This window comes from Diceros bicornis, chromosome 24, assembly GCF_020826845.1.
Source record: "Diceros bicornis minor isolate mBicDic1 chromosome 24, mDicBic1.mat.cur, whole genome shotgun sequence".
Classification (NCBI taxonomy): Eukaryota; Metazoa; Chordata; class Mammalia; order Perissodactyla; family Rhinocerotidae; genus Diceros; species Diceros bicornis.
Genome location: NC_080763.1, coordinates 16147387 through 16169063, shown reverse-complemented (window position 1 = coordinate 16169063; position 21677 = coordinate 16147387). Strand labels below are relative to the sequence as shown.

The 21677-nt window shown below is 52.0% G+C and overlaps 1 protein-coding gene across 5 annotated transcripts in view; it reads left to right on the top strand.

Annotated features, from left to right (window-relative positions):
* TMEM229B (transmembrane protein 229B) overlaps positions 1 to 21371 on the top strand; it is a 36026-nt gene extending 14655 nt beyond the window's left edge. For 2 of the 5 annotated variants that reach the window (XM_058567163.1, XM_058567164.1), the window contains exons 2-6: positions 7286 to 7467; positions 11548 to 11632; positions 11847 to 12010; positions 12822 to 12932; positions 17646 to 21371. In XM_058567163.1, coding sequence (XP_058423146.1) covers positions 12918 to 12932; positions 17646 to 18167 — 537 coding nt within the window. In that variant the 5' untranslated portion in view covers positions 7286 to 7467; positions 11548 to 11632; positions 11847 to 12010; positions 12822 to 12917 and the 3' untranslated portion in view covers positions 18168 to 21371. Of the gene's footprint in view, positions 1 to 332; positions 471 to 7285; positions 7468 to 11547; positions 11633 to 11846; positions 12011 to 12821; positions 12933 to 17645 lie in introns of those variants that run through there. The other 3 variants (XM_058567162.1, XM_058567165.1, XM_058567166.1) reach the window with 3 other exon arrangements.
* Positions 21372 to 21677: the final 306 nt, after the last annotated feature.

Below are 21677 nucleotides of genomic sequence, written 5' to 3'. Positions count from 1 at the left end.
CTCCACTGTGCATTGACTAATTTCCCCTCGCTACTAATAAGCAATCTGTGGGGAGACACCTTAAAACCAGAGAAACGTGCTGTTCCTCATCAATATTTTACCCCTAGGTTTACCAACCACCCCTTCTGGGTTTGCAGGTATTTCTGGATTCCAGACAAGGGATAGGAGTTCAAAGTTGTTTGGAACAAGGTAGCCCATTTCTGAGGGCCTCACCCAGGTGGGAGGGCCTCCTGCTGTGCTGGGCCCAGCCCTGTTGAGTAACCGCATTTCCACAAGTTTTCCTCTTTTGCCTCCCCCCAGCAACAGAAGCTCATTCGTCAGTCACTCGACTGACATATAAGAATGTTCTTGCAAAATCTTCTCAGCTTTATTTGGGTGCAGTGGGGTATAAAAAGAAGGCTAGTATCCTCTTGGTGTCTTTAAGGAGCCTACCGTAGAGTTGGGGAGACAAGACTCGGACTCACTGGAAGGTAAAGGACAGATAAGTTGTCGGTACTGTGACCCCACAGGACAGCTCAGCCAGAGCTGTCCCACGACCCTGGAAAATTAGGTGACCTTAGGAGTTTGGGAGAGAAGAGATGGGGTGGGTTAGGTAGGATACAGGGACATTTCGTTAGCAAGGGTAATCTTTGAGTGGGCATTGAAGAACAGGCAAATATGGGTGAACAGAGATGAGAGATAAGGGCATCCCAGGAGGGGAAGCATATGCACAGAGACCCGGAGATGGGAGTCTGGATGGTGCCACTGGAGGACAGCGAGTTGTGGACCAGCCTGGCTGGGGCCAAGGGCTGGCACAGGGGGCAGGGTCTACCCACTTTTGCTTTGCAAAGCAACTACTTTGCAACCAAACCTTACTGAGCACCTACCTCAGTGCCAGGCATTTTAAAAAATAACTTTTCTGATCTAAAAGTAATACATGTTTGGTACAGGAAGCTTAGAAAAATAGAAATATATAAAGAAAGATTTTAATGAAGTCACTCTGTTCTTTCATCCAGAGCTAACTGGTTAATAAGAGTGTATTTCCTTCATTTCTAAGATCTTTAACATTCTTCTGGTAACAGCTTTGTTTTGGTTCATGGATTCAGTAGCCCCTCTTATCCCTCAGAGGATATTAATCATACTTTTAAAAACATTTCATTTTGTTGACTTTATTAATTTTGTTTTCTAGCTAGAACTTCTGTTCTCAGATTTGGTGCTTCTTTGGTGGTTTTAGTTTTTGTCAAATGTTTGGTGAGTCTTGGTATGTCTCTCTTTGTATTTTGAGGTTTTCCGGTCACCTCTCAGTGAACCCCGATTCTGTGCTCCAGAGTCAGCCGCTACTGGTTGTGCACGGGAGGGTGGGATGTGCCTGCCAGGGACTACAGGAGCTGTCTAGGTGTCCCCTTGCCCCCCTCCCTCAATGTCCAGGGCACAAGCATGGGTGGAGAGGTGGGGCAGGGGCCCACTTGCTCGGCTACTCCAAATCCAATCACCAACCACTCAGGGCCTCTCTTGGGCCCCCATCTGCTGGCTCCAAACTTGGAGCCCCCAGAACTGCTCCTCTGACTGAGCATAGAATCCTCAGCCACACTCCTTGGGTTCAAATCCTAGCGCCGGCTTTTACTAAGCACTCTGACCTTGGGAGAGCTATGTAACTCTGGGTCTTGTTTGTGAAGTGGGGATCATCATAGTCTCTATCTCAAAGGATTTTTGTGAGAGTTGAATGAGATGATATATGCCAAAATTCTTAGAACAGTGTTTGGCATATATATGTGCTGTATGAGTGTCAGCTATTATTATTATTTTTTTTTTTTATTATTTCATGGTTTTACTTTTTGGGGTTCTGTTTTCTCCTTCAGTTTGTTCCCATTTGCCTTCTTCAGGGAACCCAGATAATTCCTTCTTGTTTTCTGGTGCTGTAATGGATTTATTCTTCCTAGAAAATGTCTTTTCTGTTGTTTTCTAGAGCCTTGGGGGAGGCCCTCTATGTCCTTGGCCTGCCATCTTGATACGTCATGCATACCCTTCAAGTTCTTTTTCCCTGAGTATGTACAAGGATGTTGTTATGATCTGTATCTGTAATACATACATCAGAGCATCCATTGTCATGTGCCTCATCTCACCTGAGAGCCTGGCCCAGGGCAGGACTGGCCACCTGGTTCGGGTTCCTGGATGCTGACTCTGTCCTGCAGGACTGGGGGGTGATGAGTTCTCCTCCCGGCCTTGCTCAGGCTGTTTTGAGGCTATCGTAATGTAACGTGCCCTCTGTTTCCTTTGTCAAAAGGAATGTTAATTATTTTCAGCTGTCTAATTACATGGCTAATGAGAGACTAACTGAGATAACATTCCCTTTAATTACTCTTGCCTAAGTGCTGTTTGGAGCCATATTTGGAGCATGTCGCAAGGCTCAGTGCTTTTGCGGTAGATGGAGCTGTCCAGTGAGAGGCTGAGTGAGGGGCCAGGGCTGCTGGCCTTAAGCGTCACCGTGGAAGTGCTGGCTGCAGCCAGTGCCCGGCCTGGTGGATGCCCGCCTTTCTTCTGGGCCGCTACTTAAAGGAAAGGGACCGTCCTGATTGGGTAAGGTGTGAAGCAAACAGCAACTGTCAGAGCTCCCCCAGAACAACTCTCTTTCCGCATTCTTTCCCTCATGCACCTGCCCTTCAGGCTCCTCTTGGCTAATCAGAAAACAGTATGTGTTGGCTTGCTTACTAATTTTCTGTCTCCCTCCAAGCCTGTGAGCTCCAAGGGGGCAGGAACATTGTCTTGTTCACACCTAGTACAATGCCTGGCCTTCAGCGGGTTCTCAAGAAATATTTGTTGACTGCTGGAATACAATACCTCGAATAAACAAACCGGCCTCCACAGGACTTCTTGACCTAGGGCTTCTGGTTGTTTACAAATCTCTAGGGTGGCTTGGCTGTAGAAAGCTGTGAAGAGTCAGGCCCTGGGTGCCCAGGCTTGTCCTCGGGAAGACCCACTGGTGAGGCAACAAAGGGGCAGGGTCCCTCTTGCTCCAAAGGCATGGTGTGGTGGGGGGTACCCTGTGGGACACCCTGAGTCCATGGCAGTAATAGGGAGAACCTAGGTAAAGAAATGCCTGGTCACTTTGTCGGTGAGGCTGTGAGGCCACTCTCTGTCCCTTTCCGGCTGACAGGAGGAGCCTTGCTGTTCTCACGTGACAAGGATTCGAGGGCCCCTCAGCTGCCGCCTGATGGGATCTGCATAGGGGATTATTGATGAAGGGGAGGTGAGGCAGCCCTTTACTGTAACGCATGCCTCGCTCTGGGACAGCAGCCAGGCAGCTAATTAGAGAGCCCAGCAGCTGTCCAGCCTTTCAGACAGTGAGCAGCAGCTACCCAGTGCCAGGAGGTGGGATGGGAGGGTAAGGGGAGAGGGATGGGGCCAGAGACCACCCTCCCAGGTATGGGATGGGCGGTCAGGGTTTGTTTCAGAGGGGGCCACTGGGAGGGGCAGGTAAGGTAGAGTGGGCTGGGTGGGGAGGAGGAGAGGAGGAGAGAAGGGTGACAGGACAGGGAAGCCTAGGTCAAGAAGCCCTAGGTCAAGAAGTCCCAAAGGTGAGACAGAAGACAGGGTGGCAAGATGTCCGGCAGGCAGGGAAACCCAGATTCTAAGCCCTGAGTGATGGGGCACAAAATGGAAGGACAAGGCCAAGTGGAGTAGGGGGCCTGTCCCCTAGCTCCACCCACCTCCCCTATGCCCCAGGGCTGGGTCTCCTTGCTCCCCAGGGGGAGCTGACCAGATACAGCCTTTCCTCTAGGGGGATTTGGAATTCCAGCTGCATCTGAAGCTTAGCGCGGTCACTCCTTGGTTTGGGAAGTTGCCAAATCCACTTGTGTTCAGGGCTGGTCTTACAATGGGACAAGTAAAAGCAGTTGTTCTGGGTCACATGGGAAGAACGAGGGGGCTTTGAGTAACCAGAGGGTTCCCCAGTGGGTCTTTGGGGCATCCTCTCTTTACTTTGTGGGCACCTGGGGTGAGAGAGATTTGAGGAGCGCTAAGGAAGAGGAGAGTGGGAGAGAAAAAGGGACAGTGTTTCCCTGCCGCTTCTTGGCTCCAGTCTTAGGTTCCAGGCCGTGGAGACAGGGGTGGGGGGGGTGAGGGGAGATTTGGTTTTTAGGTTCCGGTCAGAGAGGCAGAGATTCAATCACGCAAGCCCAGCTTACCCTAAATAGTTATAGGGGAGGAGAGAGAATGATGCAGAGGGAACTTCCTGCCAGCAGCTGCTTGTTAAACCTTTTTGGAAAACTAATTCTACGTGCATGAAAACTGGATGTGCCTTCTGAGAGTGCCAGCACATTGTAGAAATAACAGAATAGGCATTGTTATTCTCCGACCTGAACTCGAGCCTGGCCCCTTGCCCACGTAGGAGCCTGCAGTGTCTCCTGGGATGCCTGGGACGCTCTGTTCCTGCCCCAGCCCTCCTCGTGTGATGTCTTCTGTATTGTCCAGACCTGAGCCACCCACCCCATCTATCCTCGCCTCTCAGTCTGGGTGATGGCTCTTGGAGGCGGGAGAAAGGAGAGCGAGCACCCTCCTTTCTTCCCTGGTCTGCAGAGACAGCCCTGGTCATTGTAAACCAACGTTTATGGTGCTTTGCAGGAGAGAGCCCTTCCATGATGGTGACCTAAAAATTAGGGAAGGCCCGTGGCCTCTTTATACTTCGTTAACACTGGCTGGTGCAATCACCCGAGAATTTAGCTGGACCCTTCTCCACCTTGTTTGTCCATCCATCCAACAGAAATTCCATGGTCTCGAGGAATTCATCATGTGGAGGGGGAAATAGACACATGATAATTTTAAAATGGGACAACATGTTTCAATAGAAAGATGTGCAGTCCTGTGGAAACATCAGTGATGGAATAACTGGGAGGCTGTGGGACAATGGCATCACAAGAAGAAGGAGGGAGCAGGGTCTCGAAAGAGGAGTGGGTGTGCTGGGCTGCGGAGGAGGGCAGGTAGAGAGGATAGGCTTGAAAGGGTGTGGTGGTCTCTGCTCCCTTAAACTCCCAGGAGCACCCAGCGTGTTGATGGAGAGGCTAGATGAACAGACTCGGCTGTATGTTTACAAACAAGCAGCTTACGGAAAGGACTCAGTAGATTACGCTGAATGAAGGATACACGCGTGCAGACATGGGCCTGAAAAATGAGTTGGGATGGGAAGCAGTTTGAAGGCGTGCTGTATAGGGAGGGAGTGAGTCTGGAGCCCAAAGACCAGGATTCAAATCAAATGTATGGATTTGGCCAACTCTCTTAATGTCCTGAGACTCCATGTTTCACCTCTAAAATGTGGGGGGCGGGTGACAATTCCTGCTCTCCCCTGCAGGAGTCTTGGGAGAATCATGAGCGATATACCAGAAAAAGTATGTTTCACCCACATGGTAGTTCCTATAAGGGCTCTTCACACATTCATATGCTCCAAAAAGTTCTGGTTGAGGTCACGTAGTCCACAAAGGAGCCTCATGCCCTCCGCACCCTGGGACCTGCTCTAGGGTGTCAGGGAGTGTCAGAGGGGGCTGGGAACAGCTTGCGCACTTGAAGGCAGAAGTAGGACCCCTGCTATACGATCACCTTCTCATCCAGCCCCCACCAGCTCCCTGGGGGAAGAGCCTACAGACTAGGAAGCAGGAGGTGTCCAGCGCCAGGCTGGCCCCGAGAGGGAGCCTGTTCTGACTGTTACAGCTTCATCTGCCAGGGTGGCACCTCAGCCAGCAACGGGCTCCCAGGGCTGACTACAGCGCCAGTGGGCTGTGCTGCCAGGATATGGGCTTTGGTTTCTGTTTCTTTTTGGTTTTGGCTTGTGCTGTTGATGCTGCCTGCTTGGGGCCCGGGGAAGGGGAAGTGCCCTTGTGCCCACGGAAGTGCTGCGGGTGGGATTGAACCCCCGCAGGCACGGGGTCAGAGTGGTGCTGGGGGTGGAGTGCATGTTGGACATGCCCCATTAAAGCCCTTTCCTCCAGGTGATAGGTACGTGCCAGGGTGACCCCTGCCCACCATCAGGCAGGCTGGGAGAAGGGAGGAGGATGGACAGGCGGGGCAGAGTCAGAGGCTCCTGTCTGTGGAGGAGATGGGGAGAGACAGAGACAAGGCAGAGCACAGCAGCCCACTCACTTCCTACCCTCTGCCCTTCACTTTCCTTGGTGCAGAGGCCCCTGGGGAGAGACCTAGGGGGTGTACACTTTCCCTGCCCACAAGCATGTGTGCACACAGTGAATTTCAGGTCCCTACCCCTGCCCTTTCACGTCTCCTCCGCTCCCCTGCTGCCTCAAAAGTTGTCAGCTTAGGGAGCAAAGGCCCGAGTCACCCCTGCTCAGAGAGCCTGGGGGTGGGAGGAGGGAGGAGGTGGCTGTGGGCGTCAGCACGGGGTGTGGCATCTCTGTGATCCCCCCTGCGTGGCCGACCATGGGGGGATGGTGCCAATTCCCACCCCCAGTCACATACTGTTCTCGGTTTCTGAACAGCCGGTCTGTCTTGCTATAGGGCTGAGCTGGACCTGCCCTTTGTCCTCGGGCTCGTGCAGATGGTGCTGCATCCAAGGGGTTTTCAGGGAAGCTTCATCACCTTCATATTAAAACAAAAAATGTTGGAATCTCCATCAAATGGTCAGGTCTTGGGGATATTATTAAAAACATGTACATGGCAAAGGGCATTATAAAGTCACATTTATATCAGCATGTAGTCAGTTACTGATATTAATAGGAAGGGCCTCAACAATAGCAGTGATAAAATCATAAAATGAAATAAATATTAGTGTGGTGGGATTGCGGGTAGAGGGGTTTAGCACCCATTTTGTTGGTTTGCTTGTTTTTCTGCGTGTGGTTCTGCTTGACTCCCAAAATGCTAAACCAAATGTCCTGCCCTGTCTGCCTTCCACGAGGCTCTTGACCGCCCTTGAGAACAGATGTACCCACCGCAGGGTGAAGGTGGGAGTGTAACTTGAAGCTAAGTGAGAATGGAGCTGGATTCTAAAATTATATCCCCTCTCAGATTTACAAGTGTGCACCCTTTCACTCGTGGTGCAAGAAGCTCTAAGTCCCCACCCAGCGTGTGAATTGCCTGGGACCCATCCCAGGCTCTCATCACTGGATTAACCAGACCCGAGCAAACAGGACAGCAGAGAGGAGGTGGCAGGTTCCAGGAGAGGGGCCCTGGGCAGGCTGAGTGTCTAGTGCTGGGCGTGGAGCCCGGGCCCTTGTGGTGTTTGCCTCGAGGCTGCCTTTCTGGCGGACCTGCTTGCCCGGAGCTGGGGGCAATTTAAGCTAATGAACGCCTCCTCTTTTATTCCCAGGGACACATGGGAGCCGCCCGCCCACCAGCCGAGGATTGGCTGAGCCCTGGGGCTGATGCTTGCCCACACTGCTGAGAATGACACCAAGGCCCAGCCAGGCACCAGGACAAAGGTTAACCTGGGACACTCCTGGACGGCGATCCTGATGTCTGTTCTGAGCCGCACACTCAAGGGTGTGATAAGTGAGTATGTTACAGGCTCCCGGGGATCCCAGGCCCTTCGTGCCACAGCAGCAAGGGCACAGGTCTGGAGGTTCCGGTGCTGAGTCTGCTTCCCATCACAGGCCTGTCGCAGGGCTACAGTTCTGGAACAGGAGGGAAGTGTCCAGCAGTTTCAGGCCATGTCACGTGCTGGAGCCATCTTATACCCACATGGACTCTGAAAACTGGGCCAGACCCAGACTGGCTGACCTGAGTGATGTGAGATACCCAGCACATAGGAGACAGCCAGCATCTCCCCAAATTCTCTTTCTTATCTGTAGGCTCATGGATGCTCTGGGCCTCGGGCTTTACTTCTGTGCAGTGGGAACTATACCTCACCTAGGATTCCGGACTCTGCCAGGAAGCCATGAGCAGTTCAGGTGGCCTTGGGTAGAGCCTCCAGGGCATTGGGAGGTGAGGGATTTGTGGCACCTTAGGTGCCGTAAAAGCGACCACCAGGGCTCAAGAGGAGCAAGTCCTCTGATGCTTTCGCCACATTTCAGCGGCACCTCCTCCTCAGTCCAGCAGAGCTGCATGTAGGGCGAGAGGCCCCCACCTGGAGTCTCACCTGTCCTCACATGGCCTTTCTTTCCAGCCTCAGTCTCCGGCTTTTCCTTGATGACGCTTTAAAAAATGACAGTTGGTTGCTTTCCCAAGTCCCAGAGGCCTGTCCGGCTTAAAGGCTGTTCTGTCTGTACAGGGCAGGCAGTCCCACTGTGGAATCGGCAACCAGCAGGCAGAGAGCTCCCAGAAGGCCTTTTGCACTCCTGACTGGACAAGCTTTTATGAGCTGCTGGGCTGGTCCACAGGAGCCTTGAGCCTTAGATTCCACACAGGAGTTTGCAGGGAGGGAAAAGGGTAACCAGGTATTTCTCAGCTTTAGGGAGATCTTGACTCTACTGCCAGTTGAGAGTTTAAAACTCAGGGCTAGAATCTACTTTTCACTCACCCTGGGCTTGCAAAATCAGTTTGCAATTGGATGGTCTTTCAGGAAGTGTATTCTTGGGTTGATATATAGCTGGGGCGGTGTGAGTGAGCCTGGACCGTGGGAGTGGGGTGGGGGTGGAGAGACAACCATGGAGGCCACAGTGGGAACGTGGTGACTCAGACGGGAGATCTGTTCCCCACATAACACAGAATTCCCCAGAGCAATCCACGTCATTAGCCTTAAAACTGTTGTACCCTTCCGTCTAGTGACCCCACTTCTGGTATTAGTCATTAAGAAATCTTTCATTAGGATATAGTCCCAGAGAAGAAAAGGGCTGAATTCTTTTGTTACAGGCATTAAAAAGATGTTTCTTGTGGTGTCATTGTAGTAGTGGAAACAGGAAACAATTGTTCTCCCTTTGTTGAACATCTAGGTTAAGTAAATTATAGTTTTCCACTTGGTGGACTATTACACGGCCATTATAATAATGAGAACACAGGCAATATAACAACTTGGGAAAACGATTATGATACATTAAATGAAAATGTCAGGTTATAGAATAAGTACATTATGGTAACTTGTAAAATAAACACATGAGAAAAGATTGCAAGGGGGAAATGACAATGGCTGCTAGTTTGGTGGAATTATGAATGCCTTTCTTTCTATGATGCATGAATTTGCTTCTTTTAAAACTAAATTTAATCTGGATGAATACACAACACACCATTAGTAGTGACTTTCTGTAAGGTGCGAGATGATGGTTACTTTTGCTTTCTAAGTCATTCTTTTCTGTAATGTTTAAATTTCAGCTGTGAGCACATGTTACTTTTGTAATCAGGAAAAATAATAAAGATATTTTAAAATGCTAGAATTAAAATTTTTAAATGGCTATATTTCCCAAGAAAGAGGAGAAGAGAAAGGCTCAGCCAGCTAGCCGTTTATACCTGCCCTCATCAGTGCTGAAGGGCCTGCACCTCTTTGGGCCCATTCATTCATTCAACAGGTATTAGTGGGTCTTTCTGCCAGGCACGGTTCTAGGCACTGGTTCCCCAGCAGTGAACAAGACAGAGCCACTGCCCTCATGGAGCTTTCATTCTAATTGGGGGAGATAGACAACAAAGTAGCAAAATGTCAGAAAGTAAAAGTGCTATGAAGAAAAGAAAATGGGACGATGTGAGCGACAGGGAGGCTGTTTTGGACTGGAGATCAGAGAAGGTCTCCAAGGGGTAACGAGCTGAGACCTGAATGACCACAAGGAGGCCACGTGAGGTCTGGGAAGAGCCTTGCAGGCTATGCACAGGATGCCCAGCCTGCGGGCCCCGCCCACAGGTGCCCTTTGCTGCCTGAGCCCTGAACCTCTGTGCCAGGCTGACTCCGTTCCCTAAGCCCACTTGGCCTCCTGCACCTGTCCCCTGGGATTTGCTTAGCATCTGAGGCCCTCTGAAATCCTCCCCCGCCTGCCTCCTCATGTGGAATGATTGCTCCTGGCACTCTGGCTGCTGCTGCTCCAGGCAGACAGCTTCTCTGGGCAGCCTGCACGCTGGTCACTGCCCTTGGCTGGCATTTCCGTGGTGGGGCCGGGCCATCTGAGATTCCCAGCAGCACTGAGGCAAGCTGGCAGTCAGGGAGGCTCTGGGTAGTATGTGTCCTGGTGAGAGATCTTTGAATGGCACATGCCTTGAGGCCCCGAGGGGTGGCTGCTGCCATAGTCTTGTGAGGGTCAGCTGTGACCCTGGAGGACCTTCGTATGGATCCTGCCAGAACTTGGCCTCAGAACAGAATTTGGCTTCTCAGAATAGGCTGAGCCTTCGGTAGCTCTGACACCCAGTTCTGAGCTTCATTGATGATCCACCTAGAAGCTCACATCCTTCTTACATCCATCCGTCTCTCCATATACCATCCCAGCCTTCCAGAAGCAGATACTCAGAAAATGACAGTGCCCTCAGAGGGGCCTGTAGTCAGCCTCAAGGGCAGTGTGATGTGCTGATTGGGAGTGAAGGCTCTGAGCCAGACTTGCTGGGTTTGAATCCCTGCTCTGCCTGTTATAGCTGTAAGAACGTAGGCTAATTATTTAGCCTTTCTCTACCTCAATTTCCCCATCTGTAAATGGGTGTGAGGACTATCTGAGTTAATACATGGCAAGTGCTGAGAAGAGTGCCTGATTATTACTCTTGTGACTTGGGAGGTGGAAGGAGGACCATCTAGGGGACTTTCCTGGGGATGCCCACAGGAAGAGAGCGTGGAACTCTGTGGAGTCTGGGCCAGCCAGTGACCACAGGTCTTTTCCCCACTTGCTTCCCTTCTGGCCCTGTAACAAGCCCATGTTTTCCTTATCCCCTAACTTGATGACCCACAGGGGAAGCTCAGATCTTGCATCTTACACCCTGAGGTAAAGGCAACTGCCCACCCCTCATTGATTCCACTCACTTCCAGGACAGAGCCTACCAGGGGACTGGACTCAGGGTCACTCAAGCTGCCCCCCGACTGCCTTGCCCGCAGGGGGCCCCTGGAAGGGCTCTGCATCTCGGAAGTGTAGTGATCGTGGTGCCTGGAGAGGGGAAGTAAATGGGGCGAAAGCGGAAGGGCTGCCCGGCCTGGCTGCATGGAAGGGGAATCCCGATTTTCTAACACGACGCTCCTGTGGACAAAAATTCCTGGAATCATTGTGTTGTGGCACCTTAGCTTCCTGGAATGAGAGCGGATTCTTTGGCAAAACCAAGGGCAATCATCCCATCTAGTTTTGTCTCTAGCCTTTTGGACTTTGTGGGTTCTCTTTGCCCCTCTCAACTGCTCGCTCTGCTCTCTGCCACCCCAAGGAACAGCCCAGCAGGATCTGAGAGTGACAGGTGAGACACAACCTTGGAGGGGCAGTGCCCTGCCTGAACAAGTCGCCTTGAGTTCTGGCCCTTTGCTGGAACTCCATGTTCCGGGCCCTTTCATCAACACGTCCAAGGGCTCTTGTATTCGAATGGTGTTCCCCAAAATCCCCTTGTGAAACTGTCCAGCTCTCCAAACTATTTTTTCCTGCTTTTGGTCTTCCCCACCCTCTCCTCCTCTTTACTCCACTCTGCATTTTCCTTCCTGGGCTGTCCCCTCTGTGTCATGGTCCTCAGTACGGTTGTGTTTGTCACCAGGAGAAAGAGGCGAACGTCCAGTGAGCTGCTGGTTCTTCCTGACGCAGGCTTTCCCAGGGCTCTGATCCCAGAGCTGAGCAAGGAGGTACTGGAAGGGTCCGGGGCAAAGGGCTCGGGTCGGGGGAGGCCAGGGCAGGGGTAGGGGTCTGTTGGGCCCAGCAAAGAGTGGGTGAGCCTGCCCTAGCTCAAAGTTTAAGCACGGCTCCTGTGATTATTAGAAATGGATTTGGGGAGTGGAGTTCTGAAAAATCCACCCGAGCCAATGCCTGCCTCTAATCTTAGCATCTGTCCCACCACAGTGGGAGCTGACATCCCAGCTGATGACACTGTCTCATGCCCCTGTTCCCTGCCTTCACCCCCATCTCCTGGCCCCAGCCAGCACCTCCAGTTTCCCCCATTCATCTTGCGTGGACCAGGCGTGTTCTCCTGGCACGACCCTTGGACACGGCCTGACCTTGCCTAGGTATGCTTCCCCTCCACCTACCCCTGTTCTTCTAGGTAGGGAAGATTCCAGAAACGGAATCCAGGCCTTGGGCTTACCCTGTTCTCTCTCCTCCATCTTCTCTTCTGTTCAGCAGCTTGCCTGCTCCCTCTCTCTCACTGCTTTAATCTTGGTTTTGCTCCTAGGTTTTGGGGGGGGTCCAGCTCTTCCAGGTCACCTGCTCTGGGGGGTGGGGCCTCTGATTTGTCACTGACTGGGAAACTATTCTTAACTGTCCCAAGATGAGACTAAGAGGCAAGGAGAGCAGGACTTTAAAATCAGCATCAAGGTAGGGGGCTGACCTGAGTGATGAATCACTAGTTATGTCAGGCTGCTGCAGAAGAGCACGTCTGAGCAGGAAGCCCCTTCCGCTGGATCCTGTGGGAAGGAGGAGCCAGGGGTGTGAGGGCGGGTCAGGTGGACAGACCTAAGTCCAAAGGGCCCGAGCCAGGCAGAGGCAGAGTGGTCTCCAGGCCACCGTCCCGCCTGCCTCGATCATGGGCCCCTCCTCAGTCCGCAGTGAGTTTCCTTGGAGCCTGGGTCTGTTCTCTCCCCGGCCCCTGAACCCCAACCTGCCGGGGGTTCAGGCTAGAATGAGGGTGTGAGAAGCTGTGCCAGGAAAGCGGGCCCTTACATTCCACCCTGCTTTTCAAGCCTGGCCTCGGAGGGGCTGGTTCTGAGACCCCTCCCCTTTCCTTAATCCCCCCTGGGCCACACGGAAGCTGGAAGCTCTCATCGACTCAGCTGAGGTTGGTTCTCCTGGAGTCTGCATGTGTGGTTGTTGTTTTCACAGGCTTGCTTGGCTGTCGGGTTGGTGCGCTGGGTGGAGGTGAAGACCTGACCTGCTTGGCAAGGAGGCTGCCCGGCTGCTAGCGAGGGCAGAGGCAGCATGACCCTGCCTCAGGTAGGAGGTGGTGCTCAAAGCGGGAGCCTGGCTCCGTGCCAGAAATGACTGCCACCCTTTCTTGAGCATTTGCTGCGGTCCTAGTGTGTCTATCAGCTCATTCATCCTCACAGTAACCCTGGGAGGTAGCCTTTCTTATTATCCTCACTTCACCTATAAGGAAACTGAGGCACAGAGAGCTCAGGTTAACATGTCTTGGGTCCTGCAGGTGGGGGGTATCAGCCAGGACGCAAACCCAGGCAGTTAGGGTGTACATCCTATTCAAACCTGTGAGTCGTGGTTTGTTGTTGGGGATGGCTCAGGAGGGAAGAATCTGTGTTAACTTTACACGATTTCAAGTTTCCTTAGGTTCGTGTGTCTGGCAAATTCATTGAGCATCTTCTATAGACAAGGCACAAAGATGACTAACACATATTCATTCAACAAACATTTTTAAATGTTTATACAAACATGTATAAAAGTTACACATACTTGTTAGAAAAAAATTTTAGAGTAACAGAAAAATATAAAGAAGGAAATAAAAATCACTTATGAGGTTACCATCCAGGGGTGACTGTGGCTAAATGTTTTATATATTTACATGTATGTGTGCCTTTGCAGAATCAAAATCATGTTAAATATTCAGTTTTGAATCCTGCTTTTTGTCTCTTAACATTGTATTAAACAAACATTCATCAGGTGGCTGCTGGTGCTGGCCTTCAGACGGATCAGGAGTGCTGTGTCCCAGAAGTGAACTGGGTGCAGAGGTTAACAGGCAGGGCAGTGGACAGTGCTGGAGTTAGAGGCATTTAGAAAAGTCTTCACAGAGGAGGAGCTGGATCTTGAAGGAGGATGATGGCTTCAAGGGCCATGGGCTGGGGTGGTGGCAGTGGTAGCAGTTGGGAAGGGCAGCCCAGGTAGCAAAAACAGCAATGTAAAGATCCAGAGGACAGGATCTAAGGCAGAGGTGGGTCACAAAGGGCTTTGCCAGCTGTCCCCAGGGGGCTGAGCCTTCCTCTCAATGAGAGATGTTAAAGATCCACTCATGGGCTGTAAGTGGGGAGAAGCATCGGATTTGCATTTTAGGAAGATTGCTGTTTGTATACAGTCTTTCATGGTGTCATGAGTGAATTGGAAAGGAGCAAGACAGGGCAGGGAGACCAGCTGGGAGACTATGGGAGTCGTCCAGGTGAGAGATGATGAGGGCTTGAACCAGAGCAACAGTAATGAGAAAGAGGAAGGAAGAGAAGGAGATGGATTTCAAAGATATTTAAGAGGTAGAAAGGAGTTAACGGCTGACTTGGTTTGCTTTGGCCAAGAAGATGTTAGTGGGCATGACTTAACCAGAGTCTTAAAAAGCGTTGGTGCAGTTGGACTTGCTTGCTCTTGTGCCTCTGCCCTTGCCATGAGAAGAACATGCCGGGGCTAGTCCACTGAGCCTCCGTGAAGGATGAGAGGCAAGTGGAGCAGAGCATAGGACAGAGCCCCCAGAGGACTCACAGTCTCACGATCCTTGCAGCCAAGATCTTTCAACCCACAGACGTGTAAGCTGTAATAATAAATCAGAGTTGATTTAAGCCACTGAGTTTTGGGATGGTTTGTTATGTAGCAATTGCTAACTGATAAAGAATGTCTTCACTCTTGAATTGGATGCTTACTGTGTGCCAGGCAGTATTCTAGGTACTGGGGATGCAGTGCTGAACCAGACAGACAAGGTCCTTACTCTCAGGGAGCTCATGTTAGAGTGGGGATGCGACGGAGGAAGCTAGAATGACGGCAGAGCCTCTGGCTGCTAACTGGGTGTGTGGTGCTACCATTAATCAGGATGGGATCATAGGAGGAAAACAGGTTTTGGAGAAAAGATAATGAGTTTGATTTAGGAAAGGAGTATGAGGTGCCTGTGGGACATTTAGATGGAGGTGTTCAGGAAGGAGTGGGATACGCAGGTGTAGAACACAGAAGAGATCTCCAGCTGGAGACTGAAAGTTATCAATGTATAAAACAGAAGATCATGGACCAAAGAGAGACAGTAAGTGCTGTGGATATTTGGAGGAGGAAGAAAGGACTTGTGCCTGGGAAGATGAAAAAGATTTTGTTCTGAAGGTAACCTGTAAGCTGGGTTTGTACTTGTGGAGGTAAGAGGAGAAAGGCACACGAAACACAATAGATAGGATCTGCAAAGGCCTGGAGGTAACACAGGGAGGGCTGGACTGAGAGAATAAGACTGCAAAAGTAGACTGGAGTGAGATCATGGAGAGTCTTGAATGCCAACCTGAGGATGCTGTACTGTTTCATTAGGAAATGGGGAGCCATTGAGTGTTTTTGAGCAGGGGAGTGACATTAGGCACGCATGTCTAGGAGATGGGTAGTAGTATGTAGTGGAATGAGTTTTGAAGAAGAAATCAAGAGATATGGATTCTAGTCTCAGCTCTACCATTCACTGGCCCTGGGGAATTGGGCAAATGACTTCTTTCTGAGCCTCAATTGCCTTTCTTTAAAAATGGGAGTAAAACTACCTGCCCTTCATGTGAATCTTAATTTTGTAAGAACCAACGACAAGATGTGAATGAAAGTGCTGGGAAGACCACAAAGCAATGCACAAGGGTGGGTATTATTGTGACTACCTGCTTTAGCTGAAAGATGAGGCTGGGATTCCCAGACAGGTGGGCAGATGCAGATGTCACCTTGTTAACCTCTGTCCCCTCTCCCACCTCAGAGAGGGGATTGACAGAGATGTCAAGCCTGGTGTCCACTGGCAGCTGGCAGAGCTGGGATTCATGTTCTCGTGCCCTGGGTCCCCATTCTTGATGCAACCCTGAACTCTCCCACCCCACCCTCCACATAAACAACATGTGTCATTTAGAGAATGCCTGCTCAGGAGAGTCCTGTGCCAAGGCTGCAGAACAGAGGACTAGAAAAGAGTCGCTGCCCTCAAGAAGCACACAGGCTAGTTGGATCAAGGGGGCACGTGCCTCAAAATAGTAAATAGAATGGCACTGGATAAAGGGCCAAATGTGTGGTCCACATAGTCGCTGGTGGAGGGCAAGGAGAAGACAGAGAGGCTGTCGGTCAGGCCAGTCTTCGGGGAAGCAGGATGGGGCCTTGAAGACTGGTGGGGTTTAAAAGAGAGGAAGGGAAGGGAATAAGAAGTAGAAGGGAGGACTCTCTGCTCTGTCAGCCCACTGGTTTCCTCTCAACATTGAAACTAAACACCAAAACCCTACTTAATGGAGCAGTTAAAGACAAATGTGACCACAATGAGCTATCACTTCACACCCATTAGCATGGCCATCATCAGAAAACCAGAAAATAACAAGTGCTGGCAAGGATATGGAGAAATTGGAACGCTTGTGCATTGCTGGTGGAAATGTAAAATGGTACAGCCGTTGTGCAAAACAGCAAGGCCACGCCTCAAAAAATAAAAATAGAATTACCATATGATCCAGCAATTCCATTTCTGAGTATATGCCCAAAAGAATTAAAAGCAGGGACTCGAACAGATATTTGTACACCCATGTTCACAGCAGTATTATTCACAATAGCTAAAAGGTGGAAGCAACCCATTAATGGATGAATGGATAAACAAAATGTGATAATATCTAGATAGATCACAAAGGAATATTATTCAGCCTTAAAAATGGAAGGAAATTCTGACACTTGCTACAACATGCATGAACCTTGAAGACATTGTGCTCAGTGAAATAAGCCAGTCACAAAAGGACAAATACTGTATGATTCTATTTAAATGAGGTACCCAGAGTAGTGAAATTCATAGAGACAGAAAGTAGAGTGGTGGTTGCCATGGGCTGGGGAGGGGATATGGAGTTAGTGTTTAATGGTTATGGAGTTTCAGTTTGGAATGTTGAAAAAGTTTTGGAAATGGATGGTGGTAATGATTGCACAAAAAGGTGAATTACTTAATACCACTTAATTGTATACAGTCATGCCTCACTTAACGATGGGGATATGTTCTGGGAAATGTGTCATTAGGTGATTCTGTTGTGCAGACATCATGGAGTGTACTTACACAGACCTAGATGGTATAGCCTACTACGCACTTAGGCTATATGGTACTAATCTTATGGGACCACAGTCGTATATGTGGTCTGTCATTGACCGAAATGTCATTATGTGGCGCATGACTGTACTTACAAATGGCTAAAGTGGTAACTTTTATGTTATGTACATGTTAACACACACACACACACACACACACACACACACACATAAAAGACAAATGTGATAGGTTGCTTAGAAAGATCTCAGAAATATAAGTGAGGAGGAACGGTTTGAGAAAAAATGGGAGAAAAGATGGGGCTCCCAACGGATGGGCCTGGTGAGAAATCAGCCAGTAGCCTAGAAATGGGGGTGATTGGTGGGCCAGGACAGCCAACTCTTCCAGTGACCACAGATAATCCAAATAAGTTATTATAGGGAATGGAGAAGACATCTCCTTCCAAGTAGCATTTGAGTAGAGTTGCTCAGAGGAAGCCAGTGGGGCTGTTCGTTTTCGTCCTTTCATTTCTCATGCCTGCCTGGCTAAGGTAAGGAATATGGAATAAAGTAATGAACATGGAGTAGGGTCAAGAATGTGACTGGTAACCAAAGAGAAAGGTGGAGGCAGGTTAGAAATCCCCTCCAGTCTGGTCACATCAGAGACTTGGGCGGGACGGTGGAAGCCGCAGGAGGGGCTCCCTCCCTCCCTCACCTATCTCCTTTGTGTCCCCCCCGCAGCCGGCCCCAGTCGGCGCCATGGCTTCCGCCGAGCCCCTGACGGCGCTGTCCCGCTGGTACCTGTACGCCATCCACGGCTACTTCTGCGAGGTGATGTTCACGGCGGCCTGGGAGTTCGTGGTGAACTTGAACTGGAAGTTCCCGGGGGTCACAAGCGTGTGGGCGCTCTTCATCTACGGCACCTCCATCCTCATCGTGGAGCGCATGTACCTGCGCCTGCGGGGCCGCTGCCCGCTGCTGGTGCGCTGCCTCATCTACACGCTCTGGACCTACCTGTGGGAGTTCACCACCGGCTACATCCTGCGCCAGTTCAACGCCTGCCCCTGGGACTACTCCCAGTTCGACTTTGACTTCATGGGCCTCATCACCCTGGAGTACGCCGTGCCCTGGTTTTGCGGGGCCCTCATCGTGGAGCAGTTCGTCATCCGCAACACCCTCCGCCTCCGCTTTGACAAGGACGCCGAGCCCGGGGAGCCCGGCGGCCCCCTGGCCCTGGCCAACGGCCACGTCAAGACTGACTGAGTGGGGGCCTGGTGGGTGGGGCCCAGGGGTCTCTCATGGACCGTGTGGACAAAGGTACCAAGCTGGTGGGGTTGCCCTTTCTGTACAGCACAAGCCCTGCCCCCGCCGGCCTCAGCCCGGTAGGGCGCTCACAGCCCGCACACCCTCCACTGTGGGCGGGCACTGGGGGCGTGGTCAGGAGTGGGGGCGTGGCCAGGTGTTGGCGGTGGGGTGTGAGGCAGCAGAGGGACTTGGGGAAGGGTCCGTGGATCTCAGCCCAGCTCGGAGGCTGGCGGCGGGAGGCCTGTGGCTAAGCAGCAACTGGACTACGTGGATGACTTTGGAAGCAGCAGGCCCTATCCTGGCTAAGGGACTCAGAGAACGGGCAGAAGGTGGGAGGCAAGGCCTGCGGAGGCTTGGGGCTGCTGTAGCGGCCGCCTCTCTCCCTCCCACCTTGTTTAGTCGGGCTTTGGCTGGTTCCATTAGGCAATATTCAGGTGCTTGCTTGCAACCAATACCTCCCTGGGGGCCTGCTGAGCTGCAGCCTGAGGAGAGACTAGGCAGCCAGGAGGCTGCTTGGCAGCAGTGTTGGTCTGCAAGGGCTGGGAGGCCTTCCCTTGGCTCCTCTCCCCTCCCCCAGGGCCCCACGCTGCTCCCTTGGCCTTCTGGGGGCCCCCCTGGTGCTGGATTCCCACCAACCTTGGGCTTTTGGAGGTTTTAGTCCCTGTGTGTTCGGTGGCGTTTCCCCCTTTTCTCTCTTATTTTCAAGGCCTTTACCACTAGCAGCCCCTTTGTCCATGTCAGTCACCCCACCCACCCCCATCCCCAGCTCCCTAGCCAACACAGCAGCCGCCAGAGATAGAACCCTGAGGCAGACCCTGCCCGCCCTCCTGCAGCCTTCCCTCTGCTATTTCTGCTGGCTCGGTGACCGGGAACACCTCCTCACCCCTGGTCTGATGGGCTGTGGCAGTGCTCGGGTGCTCTTCTCCGTGCCCCCTCCCCGCAGTGACCCAGCTGAAAACGAATAATACCCCCAACGCACAGTTAGGCCAAGATGGACCCCGTGAATCCACAATGGGGACCTAGAGACAAATCAATTCGGGGTGGTGGTGGTGGGAGGGGTAAAGACACCTGACTGGTTAATTTTCAAGCGAGTCAGGGGCAATCTAGCTTTCTAGGGGATGGAGGTGTTGGAGACCCATGGAGAATGAGGGCGAGAGAAAAAGAGGAGGGCCTTTCAGCTTTGGGAGGGTCTTTGGAGCATCCTTAGTGGGAAGGCCTCAGTTCTGATTCTGCAATAGCCCCAGCCCTGCAGCCAAACCTCCTCAGGACTTCCCCCTCCCCTGCTCCTCCCCCGCAAGGCTTTGACCCTTTGAGCTCCTTAAACAGTATTAACCCTGCCATGCTCATGGTCGTTGTCATCTCAGTTGCTCTGCCTTCCCCCGTGACAGGTCCATTGCTGGCAGTGGACACGTGAAATCCTCACTCCAGCCCACTTCCGGCTCCGCCCCCAGCTCCCCGAGGGGAGGAGTCTATCAGAATGGCTGCCTATCCGATGGTACAGTCTCTTCTTGACCACACTAGGACTCTTAGGTAGAAATTAACCTTTCCCTTTTTATAGGTCATTAAAAGGTGATAATTCCACCCGTGGAGAGAATCTCCTCTTGCTGGGCTGCAGCTCCACCTAGACCTCGCAAACAGCACCAGCCAGGGTGGGGGTGGGCTGGGGGTGGGCAGGAGTGGTGTCCCGGATTGGGAGAAAGGCTGGGAGACTTTGTGCAGTTGACCCTGTCCAGGACAGGAAGAAGGGTGTTTCCTAGCCTCTGCGGCCTGGCCAGGCTCCTCAAATCCAGGGATGAACTACATTCTCCAGGAGCCAGCCCTACCTTTGACCTTACTGTGACCCCAATTCCAGGGCCCTGGAGCTTCCAGGGATTCAGGCTTCCAGTGGACGGGTAGATTGCTTTCCAACTACAGGTAGAGGGGATTCCAGAGGGAAAATATTGTCTGGCTTCTCTGTTCCATCTAGGTCATTGTTTCGTTGGTCCTCTCCCCCAACTCTTCATTTTATCTCAGTCTCCCGGACCCCAACACTCCTCCATGTGGGCCCCTAGACCACACCGCCCACCTTTGCTCTCCCCTTCCACGATAGAATCTGGTGGTCAGCATGTTGATGTCTCCCAGCATAAGGCCTGCATAATTCTCAGCCAGAGCAAGCCCTTGAATGGCCCACTGGGTCTGGCCACTCCAATTGTTGCCCCATGGGCTTTCCCTGGCACCATCATCTCTCTGAGCCCTATAAACCCAAGTGCAGGAGGTCTCGGAGTAAACTTGCCTGCCTGGCAATTGGCAGAGCATTGTGTTTCTGCTTCATCCAGGTGCCCCATGGCTCCTGTTATCCCTAGTAGGGCGCAGAGCCCCCAGCAAAGGAAGGTGATGACCTGGGGCTTGACCACAGGATCTGCAGGCTCAGAGCTCACCAGGGGCAGCCCAGACTTCAACTTTTGCTGTTTTGGGTATCTTCAGGGCCCCAATCCCTTAGTGCCCAGGGACCCAAAGTTTGGAGTAATCCCAGCCCTGCCAAGCAGTAGGGGTGCTGGCGGGGAGAGTCTGCTTGCTGTTTATAAACCTCTGGTGTCCTGGGCCTCTCTCCACTGGACATGGCAGCATCTCTGAGTTACAGATGGTCATGTGCTGCCCTGCATGGTTGAACTGCTTCTGATGTCTGCTAGGCATCCTGTCACATGTGCCCTGTTCCCTCTGATGCCAGTGAGTCACAATGGCCTATGCCTATGCTTATTCACAGCAATAATACCTGGGGAGCGCCCATGGGGTCCTTTTGTCTGGTCCCTCCCTCTCTGCATGGGTCTCCTGGAGAGGCAGCGCTGAGTGGGTCAGTTCCTGGGAATCTGTGTTTACGAAGCTCTGGGCTGTGCAGACATCATCGCAGGGGATGCAGAAGGGAGAGAGGCCCAGCCCTTGAGGAGCCATGGCTAAGGCAGGCGGATTACCTTCCACCCTGAGGCCACCCCAGACCTGGAGGAGCTGCAGGTCTTGGCTCTGCAAAAGGGCCTTGGAAGTGGGTGGGACTGTCTCCATACTGCGGAAGCTCTTCAGAAGAACCCCCGGCTGGTTGGTTCGCCCATTGCCTGCTCTGTCTCCATTGGTCTCTGTCTCTTCCTTTTGAAATTCGTGCACATGAAATATACTGGTGTTTGTGTGTCAGGACTGCCTCTGACCCGTCTCTGTGTCTTCTATTTTGGAGCCCCTGTCTTAGGGGCTGCTGGAGGCCAGGGCCTTCATGGGCTGGCATCACACTGTCCTGAACCAAGATGCCTGCTGTGTGGGGCCACCCTGTTGGGAAGGCGGGTGGCACTCCTTGCTAGTCCTGTTCGGTCTACTCTGGCCCTCTCTGGTAACCTGAATTCTCCACCCAGCCCCAACTCTCCACTGGTAGCATAACGTGGTCCAGGCCTTACTTTGGCCCCATGCACCAGGCATGTGGGGAGGCCTGGGTGGCATCCAGGTTGG